This window comes from Onychostoma macrolepis, chromosome 24, assembly GCF_012432095.1.
Source record: "Onychostoma macrolepis isolate SWU-2019 chromosome 24, ASM1243209v1, whole genome shotgun sequence".
Classification (NCBI taxonomy): Eukaryota; Metazoa; Chordata; class Actinopteri; order Cypriniformes; family Cyprinidae; genus Onychostoma; species Onychostoma macrolepis.
The window spans coordinates 7,550,771-7,564,445 of NC_081178.1; the positions used below are offsets into that span (position 1 = coordinate 7,550,771).

The window sequence follows — 13,675 nt, forward strand, 5'->3', positions numbered from 1 at the left end:
ATTATAAATACCACAAGGAAATAGCAGTTTCTCAACCTTGAGGCCATAACAGAAGAGATTTCTATGCCCTATTTATGACATAAAAAAAAAAGTATCTATATTTATATACGGCTGTGTGTATTAAGCAATATTTACACTAAGTGAAAATAGCAGTATTTTTTTAGCAATGCTATTTTCACTAAGTGCAAATAGCTGTAGATGCAGTATTTTCTGCTATTTATACTACTTATTGCAAATGGTGGCAATTATCTGCACCTCAGTATTGTAGTACATCATAAAACAGTATGTAAAAATAACGTACAAGTATAAATTATCATTTTAATTCAAATTAATTAATTGATTCACATGCTCTCTGCGTTAGCTAAACGTTCACGTCAGCTTTTTCATACTTTCACTTGACTATGTTTCTGGCCAAAGAAGTTTTAGACATCTGTCTGTTCATGGCTTTGTGATAATGAAAGCTCCTTAGACATCTGTGTTGTTCTCCAGTTATGGGAGAGGAACGAGTTAAAAACCTCAAACGTGGGCTATTAGTAAAACCCTGAACTACTGAGCTGTGCTTACAGCCTGATCTGAGAGTTTATGGCGCATTGCAATCAGCGCTTAGATGAGATTTTATTGTAGCTCCATATGTCACAGCGAGGGTCTTGTTACAATTGGGAAATGTTGGCAGATTGAGAAGCTGGGGGGACGTCACTCAAACACTTCACTGCTTTAACAAAGTGACTCTGACCAAAGAATGGATCTCCCAGCATGCATTGCTGCTGTTTTTCCTCCTTTTACCCCCCAAGGCCCATTTCCATGCAGCACAGCTTCATTTTTTACATCTCAGCTTCTGCTTATGTGCCAATAAATGCAAATTACATGCAATTGTTTTTGAGATGGAAAAGACGAAAAGTCTTTTATGTAAACCTCTGCACGAGACCTTTAAACCACGCTAGCAGACAGGGAACGCCACATACAGAGCATTAGGAGCATCTACTCTAAGTGTAAACTTGAACCTGCGTAGGCAGCATACAGCAAGAGAAAAAAAATCAGTATTGCAGAACGGAAGCAGTCTGTACCGTGTGACCTCCAATGTTCTTGTTGGACACAGAAATAATCGTGGCTTTAATTCGCAGGTGAAGGGAGAACAAATTGCATGATGGTTGCCCCTTCCTTCCTCATATTTATTTATATCCAGGAAGCGCTGGAGATGCTGTCAGCTATGATGCGTTTCTACTTATATTCCATCAAATGTGAAGCGAGGCACGCGGGTTGGACGGCAAATCCATAACCCTGAATATTTACGTTATGGATAATGACTTGCTGAAGACAGGAGGTTTAAACCTGGCAGAGTTTGCAGAATAGTGGGCGGATGGGTGTTTGGTTCTCCTGGAGTGACGTGGGTGGAATCTCAAGTGCCCGTTAGCGGCTTGGACATCACAGGTTGGGTAGTGGTCGGAGACAAGGCCTTTTGGAGACACACAGCATGTGCTCCTGCATAAATTCATGAGCTCGGTTAGCCTCAGCTTGGGTTGTCCCTTCAAAACTTTGAACAGATGTTTAAGAAAGACATGAGATGCTTCTGAACCCAGTCAGAGTTGAACTGCTTGCTAGAGAACAAACAGAAAATAAAGAATGAGAAGTCACAGGAAGAGGAAAATCAATCATGAATTTAAAATTGACCAAATTTATATTCTTAATATGTCTTATATCTTTCTGTGGATGTTCCATAGTCCACATTATTTCATAGAAAAAAAAAGAACAGCCGTAGTTTTAAGGGAAGCTCCACCTCTGTAATTATTATTATTTTTAGCACTATTTTTATTAAATGAAAATCGATCTAGAGGTGCTATTTTTAGTCATTATGCTCCAAAAATGTGGAACCTTTTAAAAAGTAGGCCAGGAACACGTGCTAAAACAACGGTTAAGCCTGACACTCCTAATCATCAGATTATTCAATGTTCATTGACGTGTTACACTGCCTTCAAACATATTGTGTTCCTGACACACTGGGGGTCTGTGACGCTCTGGGCCGAGCAGGTCAGATGGAGCATCAGATGGTGAGGGGAACTCGCTTCACTGCCACAGTCGAGCACAGACGCTCCTGGAGTTTTGGTAAACACAAACCTTACCGATAGTTCTCGGTGGAACGGGACATGAATAGAAATATTCCAGAGCTGACATTTGTGTTCTACTGGTGGGAATCTCTTAGGTTGTGTTCACAATGTCATTCTAGATCTGTATATTTCTGTATCTGATTGGAATCTGATCAAAATAATTCAATATCCACACTGTGTATCGCAACCGATTAGATCCGATTTGTGGTGTTATTTTATTTTCTGAAATATCTGCATTGGTTTCTATGGAATGAGGTTGTGTTGGTATGCCTACGCAAAAACAACAACAACAACAACAACAACAGCATCATAGAAATACAGATGTTGTCTTACAGCATGACAATATGTAGCCACTGCGACTAACTGCTATGTCTTATTAGGCAACGGCACAAATGTAGAAGATATTCACACTGTCAGTCCAAATCTGATTATTTCTGTTTCCGGTTGGGATCTGATTTAAATAATTGAATGCCCATACTGCTGTGCCCATCAGTCTCAATATTCAAAGAGGTTTCATGTTAATTTTGTTTAAAATAGAGAAATCTTGATTCTCCCACAATTCCGAAAAGACAACAAAACAAAATAACTTACTAATAATTTACTAGAGGGACTGACAAAATGTTAATCGCTGCAGTCTCTCTCTCTCTCTCTAATTTATTTGAATGCATTATTAAAAAGTTATTGAATGAAAGATTCAATGACTCACTCATAAAGACTTCACTTGCTTCATTACTGGATGAATGATTTAATGACAAATGCATTTTTTAACAGTCGCTTGTCTCCACCTACTGGTGCAACAGCGTAATCAATACAATCTTTATTTAAAACATCAAGTTACTTTCAAGTGCTAATTGACTCTTTTTTGATATACTATATAAACTGCACACCTTCATTCAAGTAATTATTTGATCGTTTGAATGTCCGTATTTTGGAATAAGATTGTGTGGTTGTTCGAATCAAGATTGCGATCTTTTAACAATTAACCGTGCAGCTTTCAGCTCAAACTTTGTTAAATATGATCAGATTTGGACTTACAGTCTGAACAAGGCAAGGGCAAGTGTTGATGCAAGAAGTTAGCATTTGTTTACAATCTGCTCTGTCTGCTTGCAAAAGTTGCTTTTGACTTAAACATGCTTTTTCTTTTGCTTTTCTTCTCCTTCCCCTTGCCGCACCCCTACCTCACTCTGCCTCGCCCCACCACGCCCATGCCTCCGCCCACCTCAGCCCCGCTGCTCTGCGGGCTGTCTTTTCTAACTCCCGCCGGCTACAGCTTTGTCCCCCCCTCTACCGCCCCATTCTGGTCAGGTACAGGTACACGTTTTCTTTCTCCATTGGTGTCGTTTTGTCAAGGTCGCAGGAGATCTGAGGCTGCCATGTTTACTCGCCGCCCCCTGCGTTTAACCCCGCCTCCCATCTCATTGTGCGTGTCTGTTTATAGATCATCTCACAGCCGCTATCATCTTCTCTAACGCATAGCCGCATGCACCATATGTCCTTTGTCAGCTGCACGACACTGACTGACTGACAATATGACTCATCATTATCTCATTTCAGGCAGTTAGCTTATTAGATCTGTCATTATGGGTGGTTTTTGTCAGGGGAGCCGTGATGAAAAGAAAGGAGTCGGGCTAACTTTGTGACATCTCTCTCTCCCTCCTTTACAAACTTCTCACTTTGAGCATGACGGCAGCTAACTGGCAGCCAGTTCTCTGTCTGTACAAGTCTTGCTCACTTTAAAACAGCTGAAGAGAAAGCGTCCTGGCACCGAGGCGGATCTCATCAACACACGTCTGGCGGAAGGCCTAGCTTCTCTGGCTGCTGTTCACAAAGTCCTCAGAGCCTCTGAAGTCCGATAAAACAAAGGCTCATTTGAATCCGCCACCACGTATTTCCCTCGGCCCACCACATTTAGAAAGAACCGTCAAACAGGTCCAACAAAACGTCAGTGAGCTGCTAGAAGGAACATGATGTGTTTTTGAGGGAAAAGTCGTCTGAAATGTAATTAACCCAGCGGATTATGCTGTTGACACATCTCAAGACATAATCAAAACAGCCACTTCAGCTGTGATTGGACCCGTCCCAGATTCACGAGAATCATTTATTTAGAGTGGATGTGCTAAGGCAGGCAAACACATGAAGGAGTGCGGTGATTACAAGAGTCCTTAGGGAGACTGTACAGCCCGACTCCGCTGCATCCATCCTCTCTTTGTTTGTCTGGTTAATTTTGTCTGATTCTCATCTTTCTTTTTGTCCTGTGATGTTTGCTTCACTCTTTTTTTCTTGTCTCTACAGTGTTCACTCCTAAGGTGATGGGTGTGGCGATCGCCCGCTACGACTTCAGCTCTCGGGACACACGGGAACTGTCTCTGCAGGAGGGCGATGTGGTGAAGATCTACAGCAAAACTGGAGCCAATGGCTGGTGGAGGGGTGAAGTCAATGGACGGGTGAGTGTGTTTGTAGATGTAATTTGGATGCATACTAGCTTACTGCATACTGCGTATTATATACTGCATAAATAGTATGTGACGCATATTACGCTATGATAGATGTTTCAAACAGTGTCTTACAAATTTGTGACAGTTTCATGTTAGTTGCATCTTTAGTTGATCGTGTCGTATCAAGTTATCATCACTGAAAAAATGCTTCTTTGCATTTTAAAGTAAATTTTGTTAAATTAAAAAAAAAAAAAAATCTAAAAACAAAATAAAAACTCCTTATGTTAGTTTTTTTTTTAAATAAATGAATGCTTTTATTCAGCAAGGATGCATTAAATTGATTCAAATTGACAGTAAAGACATTTTATAATGTCACAAAATATTTTTATTTCAAATAAATGCTGTTCTTTGAAACTTTCTATTTGTTAATGTGCTCAAGCTAGTTATCATCTATCCAGTTTCTACAAAAATACTAAGCAGCACAACTTATTTCAACATGGATAATAACAAGAAATGTTACTTGAGCAGCAATCAGGTTTCTGAAGAAGACTGGAGTAATGTTGCTGAAAATTCAGCTTTGTATCACAGGAATAAATTACATTATAAAAGATATCAAAATAGAAGATAGTTCTTTTAAATTGTAATAATGTTTAACAATATTACAGTTTTTACTGTATTTTTGGATTAAAACATAAGAAAGAGACTACTTTGAAAAAATATCAAAAATCTTACCAACCTCAAATCTTTGAATGGTAATCTATGTTAAAAATCATGGATGTTTTTACTTCCAATTCATTTGTCACACTGGAAACAGAAGGTCAGAGGGAACGCATTGCATTATGGGTAAAAATATTTCACATTTTGGTACATGTCGTGAATTGCTTCTCATATAATTTCTTTACAATAGTAGTTCAATAGATTTAATATTTAGAGGAGGTATATTTAAATTATATAATGCTTTAAAATATAAAGTGCTTTCAGTGCACAGTCACAGAGCACCTGCTTACTCTAAATAAATGTGAAGGTACTGTCTGTTTATACTGTCTGTTCATATCATGCTTCTCTTCTCTGATCTGAGAAGACAGACATCCTGCTAAGAATGACAGAAAACTGAAAACGCACGGAAAATGTGGCATCACTATCGAATTAAACAGCATTATTTCATACTGAGCCCAAAAGCTTATTTGTACTTAAAGCGCATCGAACTGTCAAATGTTTTTTTGAGCCTCTTGAGCCGTCTTATAATGGTTTCATCAGGGAGGCTGTAAGTGTAATTTAGTGAATAAAACGTTCAGGGCTGTTTTATGGATGCCAGTAATAGATTTTGGGATCAGTGCTTTGAACGGTCCCCCTGCCTCCTTCTGAAATGGACAGAACTGTTGCATTCGTGCGCGTGAGCGAGGTGTGACACGATAAAACGTCAACCAATAAATCACATCTCTCCCTTGTTAATCTGCGTTTTGTCCTAACCAGCTGTGATTGTCAAGAGTTGTGTTTGAAATTATGTTTTATGGATGCTTGGTTTCTATTTTTGTTGCCTAGTGATAGACAGTCCAGCCTACAGTGAAATCTAAAATATATATATATATATATATATATATATATATATATTTTAAACTGATATAATAATAATAATAATAATAATAGTTTAAACATTTTAATAATAATTAAAAAGTAAATAATAATAATAGTAATTGTTTACATTTTTAATATTATTAGATATGATTTAAATAAACATCAATTTTACTGTATTATTATTAATACTATTGCTTTTAGCAAGTAGTGTTATTTAATTAATTATATATTTTTTAATTATTAGTAAAAATTTAACCCAGTTTTTTTATCACTGTGAGTTTTGTATTTTGAATAAGTGAGAAATTTTGCATGACTGAGATAGTCATAGTAGACCATAGCAGGAACAGGACAAGAATCAACAACGCAGTTTCTTTCGCTCCATCTTCCTCTCTCTCCCTCCCTGATTTGGCCGATCAAAGAAAAACAGCTCTGTCATACTGTCCTGCTGGATATTATTGCTCAGGCCCATGTACAGCCACTGGAAGTGCTTAAACAATCCAGCGCCGACCCTCCTCCCCTCCTCTTGCAGCAGGCGCATCCTCAAGGTTATCCAGGCAATGAAGTGACGCAAATCCTCTGTAATACCCCCTGCAACCTTCTCCTCTAATCACTCATTCCTTCTGTTCTGTCTCATCCACAGGTGGGCTGGTTCCCCTCCACGTACGTAGAAGAAGGCGAGGAGTGAACGGCTCAGCGATCGCACACAAGAGAAAGGAAACGGAGGGAAAAAAGCAGACGGACTGAGTCAGAAAAAGGGCAAGCGCTTGGCCGCTCTCTCTGTGTCTTGTTTGTCTATCCTGGAGGATGTGCATGGGGTTTGATAGTTGAAAGACTGTCTCTCAGGGAGCAGATTATCAAACACAACCCCAGGCCGCATCTTAAAAGACCCTTCCGGGTGTCTGGATGGAGCGTCGCAGGTGAATTGGGGCCTGAGATGGAACGCTGGAATTGGACTGAGGTTATGCCATGAGCTATTTCAGTTTGTCTGCTCATGGGGAAACATGTTTATCCTGACCTTGCCTGAGTCCTCCTTACCTGCACTATTATTGATGACGCCCCCTCCCCGTGTCTGTGCTGCCCCGGAGGTGTTCTCGCGCACGGCCCACAATCCCACCCAGCTATTCATCTCCGATTAAGATCATAGCTCCTTGCCATGTAGGCTGCGGTAATTGATTGCTGTCTCTTCCCTGTTTCTATCCGACGAAATCTCACTTATTTTCAGATTTCCACTTTAAAGGAAGGACCGGTTGTTTTGTGCGTCGCGCTTATCTCCGGAGATACACTGTGGGCTTGTCACGCCCTGTTTATCTGATTTGCACGCTACCGCATCGTCAGGGAGATGCGCAGCGAGACATTGACAGGAAACAAAAGGGATCCCAGTGACAGCCTGTAAACAGCTTTTTCAGCAGGGGCCCCCAGCCCCAAAAGCATTGTGTCACCCCATGCAGAAGGGATCCTACTAGATAGCATAGACAGTGCCTTCACAGTCAACTAATGAGGGGGATTTACACACATTTGCAAGAAGAATTGACACATTGAAAAACAATGAGACCGATAATTCTGTTTGAAATCCACCAGTGGATCAGAAGCTGAAGAATGTCTCTAGTGGTAGACTGATATGGGTCCGTGTCTGATATCTAAATTGCAGGGTGACCAATACTGTGCAAATATAATATTTCATATATAAAAAAATAAAAAAATAAAAATAATATATATATATATATATATATATATATATATATATATATTATTTGTATTAAATTATGATATTGACCACTATAATTAAATGCTTATTTCTATTCAAAATTGACTTAAATTAAGGGAAATTGACACAAATTGACAGATATCGGTCAATTAGCTCACCACTAGAGTCACTGACAAAATTCTTGGCCACGAGTTTGTAAGTTATTTCTTCATTGCATCAAAACCATGGCATAGTTCTGTGCTGTTGGATGGGATATTGGCTGTTTTCACTTCCTGCTTCATTCCCCTTTGGGACTCATTTTTACAAGATGTTCCAGTGCTGTAACACACAAGGCCTGTCTGCAGCTACATGTAGATCTGCCTGCAATCTGAACTGGCTCTAAACTGTGATGAAATGAAGTTTTCAGCGTGTTTAGACTGTGTTGAGGTGACAGAAAGGTCACATCAGGAAACAGTCAAAGCGCTGGTTTGTCTCAAATGGTTAGATAAAAGTGCACTCACAAAGGAATATTTATTTATTTGTGATCTAAGAAGAGACTTTGACAGGAAAAGACATTCAAAGGAATACCGACAAATGACTGAAAAGCTTCAAGCCAGTAGAGAACAGAAATATACTCCTACGTGCCTATAAAGCAGTCCAATGTAAAGCATCTCCATTTATAACTGGCTGTTCTTTCTCCATCTTTTTATTGTTTTACTTTTTTTTTTTCTTCCCAAAGAGCTATATAATGTATTGTAAAATCTTCAGGAGTTGTCACGTGAGCAAGACTTTTTTTCATTCCTGTAAAATGAGAAACTATATGTAGAGTAAAAAGGTAAATATTTATTGATTTATAGGTCTTGATCTGTGTTATAATGAATTTATAATGTGAATAAGGTATTGATCAGTCGTCTCATTGTGTGAAGTCTGTCTCAATGTAGCACAGTGTAACACCACTAAGTGGCAGCAGCATTACCAGGTGCTTCTCTCTCTTCATTCTCATCTTCATCTTATGAGCTATTTGTTCCTTCTTTTTTATCTTCATTGTATTTTTCCAGTCATCATAATGTTGCCTTCAAATCCAGGAACATTTGTATTTATGAGTATTTGCACCTCCCAACTACGACTGCTAAGAGTAGTATTTTTGGGGGAAACATGCTAATATATATATATATATATTATAATTTTATTTTTTTTGGCAAACCTGAAGTATATTTTTAGTTCATTTCATGAAACAAAAATTGTTTTATGGTTTTAGTTTTATACAGTCAACATTCAACATGCTCCATGATCCATTAATTAACATTCAGCAATTATGTGCTCAAAGTTTCCCACCTAATAACTTTGATGTACGCTCAAAATAAATACGATCATCCTGACATGATTTTAAGGCAGCATAAGGCCCAGTGATATTTAAAGATTCAGTGTTTTCCTGTGATGCTGTATCAGTCCTTTCCTCTCTGAGAGGAAGTGCTGTTATGTCACAGAGGATTCAAATAGATTAACTTCTCATTAGGAAAATCACATTTACCAGCTGTTTACGGCACAGTCAGAAATCGCCTCTACCTCTCCCCCACCCCCTTTATTTATAAAGGTTAAAGGTCTGTTTTAGCATTGCTGTTTTTTTTCTTTCGGGCATCGACTGAAAGAGGATTTTTGGTCTGGCACCGAAATCTGGGGCGAAATCCGTGCCCGAGGCAGATTATGGTTTTCTCCTGGGTGCACAGTTCCCTACACTCTAACTGCGAGCGGTAGAATTGGTTTTCTAAGCTTTCTCACCGGTAATCTGTTCCCACTCCTCTCTCCCCAGAGATGAACCCTGACAGGACGGATTTAACAGGCTTCCACACATCGTTATATATTTATATACGGCAGAGTCTGTTTCAACACAGAGTTGTGGGCCACTAATCACCCAGCGATCTCTAACCTCGAAGGAAAGGGATTTCTGCCTCTATTTCCTCTCTCTCTCTCTCTCTCTCTCTGTTTTCTCCACTCATACCTTCATAATCATATTCTCCACTCTTTATCTAGATGTCTTTCAAACTTTTGTATGTAATGCTGAGGGCGTCCTGTGGGCATACAATTAAGTCAACAAATATTTGCAGTGTTAAGAGTCTCTAAATGTCTCATGCTTAAACCGTACTGTCTTTTTAGTGATATTTTTTTGTGTAATAATTGCATTTGTGGCATTTTGCACCAATTTCTGGGGCTATTAAATGAGCAAAAAGCCATATTTACTGTATGTAAGCAACCTTGAGTAACAGAAAGCCGGTACTCTGAGGCCTCATGGGTAATGATCTATCTGTTGTCCACTCAAGCCAAAGACAAGCCTGGCCGCAGTGGCCTAACCTGTAGCAGTGCAATCCGAGTGCCCTGCAGCGCCACCTAGCTGCTGTATCGCACTTCAACTGTATATATGTACAGAAAGTTACAATAAAATGTATATTGCTTCTTTTTGCAAATTGTTTGGCAGTCTTTTTTGCAGAAAAACTTGGAGTGAGATGCCGTACAAATGGTTGGTTTCAGGGCTGACTAATCAAATGATAAAAGTCAAAGTGCCAATTAACTCAAAACCGAAGGAATTGGGGAAAGAAAATGAACTGTTTGCTTTTAATAATATAATCAAAAGTGTCCAATGTTTTATTAAACCCACCCTTAAATATTCACTTTCTACTGATGTACAGAGAAATATAACAATAACTTATTTGTCTAAAGAATTAAAATCAATATTTTATGACTTAGGAGCAGTGTTACTTTAGTATTATATACTATTATAATAGTTTTTATTAGTATTTCGAAGTAGCTTTAATTTTCAGTTTTCATTATAATTTTAGATATTTTTTTAGTAATTTTCTTTTCTTTTGTGAAGTATTTATTGATTTGTTCTTAGGTTTATTTTTTTTATTTCAGTCTTAATTTTTATTTGTTTTAGTTTTTTTCAATTAGTTGCAATGGCAACATTTTCATTTAGTTTAGGCTTTATCTAATATATATTATTTTATTCATTTGACAAAATGTTTTTAATAGTTTTAGTTTTATTAAACGATAACTCTGCATTGGAGTTTCTAGTTTTAGTGTAGTTTATAAACTTTCATTATTTAATCATTTTTATCACAAATTATCATTATTTAAACTGTTTTTATTAATATTTTGAATTAGCATGGAATTTGGTTTTCATTATAATTTAAAATTATTTTCGTAATTTTATAATGTTATTTCTAAGCATTAATTTGTTTATTTTTAATGTAGTTTTTATTTTTTATTTTTTTATCTAATATTTATATTTTATTTATTTCAGCTTATTCTAATTAACCGTTAAATGTGTTGAGTTTCTAGTTTTAGGTATAGTGCAACAACAGAATAAAACTTTAATGCACAATGCAGGCTTTCTTGAGACCTTTGTATTTCAGTTAGATCAAAAAAAAATTAAAAATGCATCAGGCCTCATGGTTGGCAGACTTATGCATTCATGTATGCGGCTAGAAAGAGAACTAAGTTGCTGTCAACTTTTATATTCATCTAGAAGCATGTACGTGTAAAACAGAGATTAAAACAGTGCCAGTCTCCATCTGTTTGAGCTGAGGAGGAGAACACATTCTGAAGAAGACGATGGGGTCATTCGGCTGGTGATGAGGCGCTCGAGGTGTCTGCTGAGACTCAATCTATCGCCTCAAAGCAATGTGAGTCTGCCCGTCCCACCTACAGAAGAAAGCTGCAGATGAGGATTGATTTACAGAAAAGTCATGACTGCGGCAGAAGTCCCGAGCCCCTTTATCCCCTCTCTCGGCTCCTGAGGTAAACACTCATTTGCTGGTATAAATGTAGAGAGACCAGACTCATCCGTGAAAGCCTAGAACTAAAGCAAGACGTGTTAAACCACATCAAAAGTGACATCTATCAACAAAACAAACTGCTTTTATATACCCACCTCCATCAAGATGAAACCATCTTTGACATTTAATGAAACACACTCTGTTTTTGTATTTTTCTCATATCGAGTGAGCTGTACCTTTGCCCTTCTTGGTATTTTGATTATTATACAACGATCTGCAGAGGATATTGTTTTTAATAATGGAGCGCCGGTAAAAGCTCATAGTATTTGCTTTTTGCCCACTGTGGTAAAGATCCATGTTGGGCAGCGTTTGCAGCAGTGGCCATCTGGGAGCCATCAGCGAAAAAGGCATAGCCGACGTGTAAATATCAAGCCCTGCGCCCCACATCCACACACCCACACACCCGCATGCAGTTCCCTGATGCATTAATAGCGACGTCACTGTTCTGAATGCTTTCTTCCATCCTGTGAGCCATTTCAGAAAAATACAACAACCCCTTAATTACATATGCTCACCACTGTAGCCGAAACAAAATATGAGGCGTAGGATTTCCTTTGAAGCAATTTTCAACCAGAAATTGGTAGAAAATTTCAAAAGGTACACATTAAACATGAAATTTTGGAGTAGAAAGACAAATAGTATTCTCTTGTAAAATGCACTCCAATAATCTGTTTGTTACAACTTTGAAAAATCAGTTTTTACAGTGTACTACTGCTACAACAGATTACAAAGCTCTTATTTTGTTATTTTATACAATGGTTAGGACACTATCATTGTGTACGTTTTTGTTCAAGTTCACTACTGCATCAACAACAGCTGTGAGAACCAATAAGGTTTGTTTGCGGTTGTTTATTCTCCACCTTTTTTCCTTATATGGTGTGGTGTGTGCTTACTGAGCTCACTGCAACAGTCACACTTGTTTGGAGGAACATGAATAAACATGATATTTATTGTGAACTCGTAAAAGTGATATTTCATCACATTTAAATAATTTATTTTGGAATGTTGTACCATTTTCTAATTAAAATGTATGTTTCCCCCCCTAATAAATAGAGAATAACAGAACAAAATAGGCCTACTCACAAAACGTTTATTCAGTTTAATTTTCTGTTATTCATCAGAATTTTTTAATTTAATTTAATTTAATTTAATTTAATTTAATTTAATTTAATTTAATTTAATTTAATTTAATTTAATTTAATTTAATTTAATTTAATTTAATTTAATTTAATTTAATTTAATTTAATTTAATTTAATTTAATTTAATTTAATTCATGGGAAGGGCTCAAAAATTTAATGTACTTGCATAAAAAAAAATATATATATTAATCAGAAACTAATACAGCAGCTGCACCAAACTATATTTTTGCTCAGTTTGGGCCTCTAAATAAAATTGACGAATTTGTTTCTCCTCAAGTATGAGCTCTGTATTTTCCTGTAAATGCCTGATGTATCATATATGGTAATAAAAAAACAAACAAAAAAAAAAAACAGAATTTAGCTTCTTAAAATTTGATTTTGTTTAAGGATTAATAAACTATTCCATTATCAGGCTTTACAGGTGTGATGCTTTGCAGTCTGTCTCAAGATTTACTGTACTTCAGCATGACCCGAGCACAAATATAACTACAAAGGACTGTAATAAACCCTGAGGTCCCCGGGACGCATTTAATACTGCATGCTCTGAGCTGAGCAACACATACACGTGGACTTACAGCATGATAGAATTCATCAGAATCCATCAACAGCAGATCTCTGCGTATCACACACCGACAGAGTCTCGCGTCTATCCGGCACTTGAACCCGATAAGATAAGACCATCTTCGCAGTTTTTTAAAAGGAAACTGCTGTCTGCAGCGAGCAGAATCTTGCCAGTGATCTGCTGAAGCTCTCAGTGGAGGGATATGCCATCTCTCACCCTGCCTTTTACAATGTCTAGTTTTCACGTATCAGCTGGTGAGAAAAGAGATGTTTTCAGTCTGTTCTGTTACCGGATCCTGACATGTGTTGCTCTGCAGAGTCCAGGAAATCTGATTCAAAACATAG

The 13,675-nt window shown here is 37.6% G+C and overlaps 1 protein-coding gene across 2 annotated transcripts in view; it reads left to right on the top strand.

Annotated features, from left to right (window-relative positions):
* Positions 1 to 10,258, top strand: part of LOC131533049 (guanine nucleotide exchange factor VAV3) — an 80,590-nt gene extending 70,332 nt beyond the window's left edge. Inside the window, exons 26-28 of one of the 2 annotated variants that reach the window (XM_058765053.1) lie at positions 3,327 to 3,407; positions 4,395 to 4,546; positions 6,753 to 10,258. In XM_058765053.1, the coding sequence (XP_058621036.1) occupies positions 3,327 to 3,407; positions 4,395 to 4,546; positions 6,753 to 6,797 (278 nt within the window). In that variant the 3' untranslated portion in view covers positions 6,798 to 10,258. The remainder of the gene's footprint in view (positions 1 to 3,326; positions 3,408 to 4,394; positions 4,547 to 6,752) is intronic. The other variant, XM_058765052.1, reaches the window with a different exon arrangement.
* Positions 10,259 to 13,675: the final 3,417 nt, after the last annotated feature.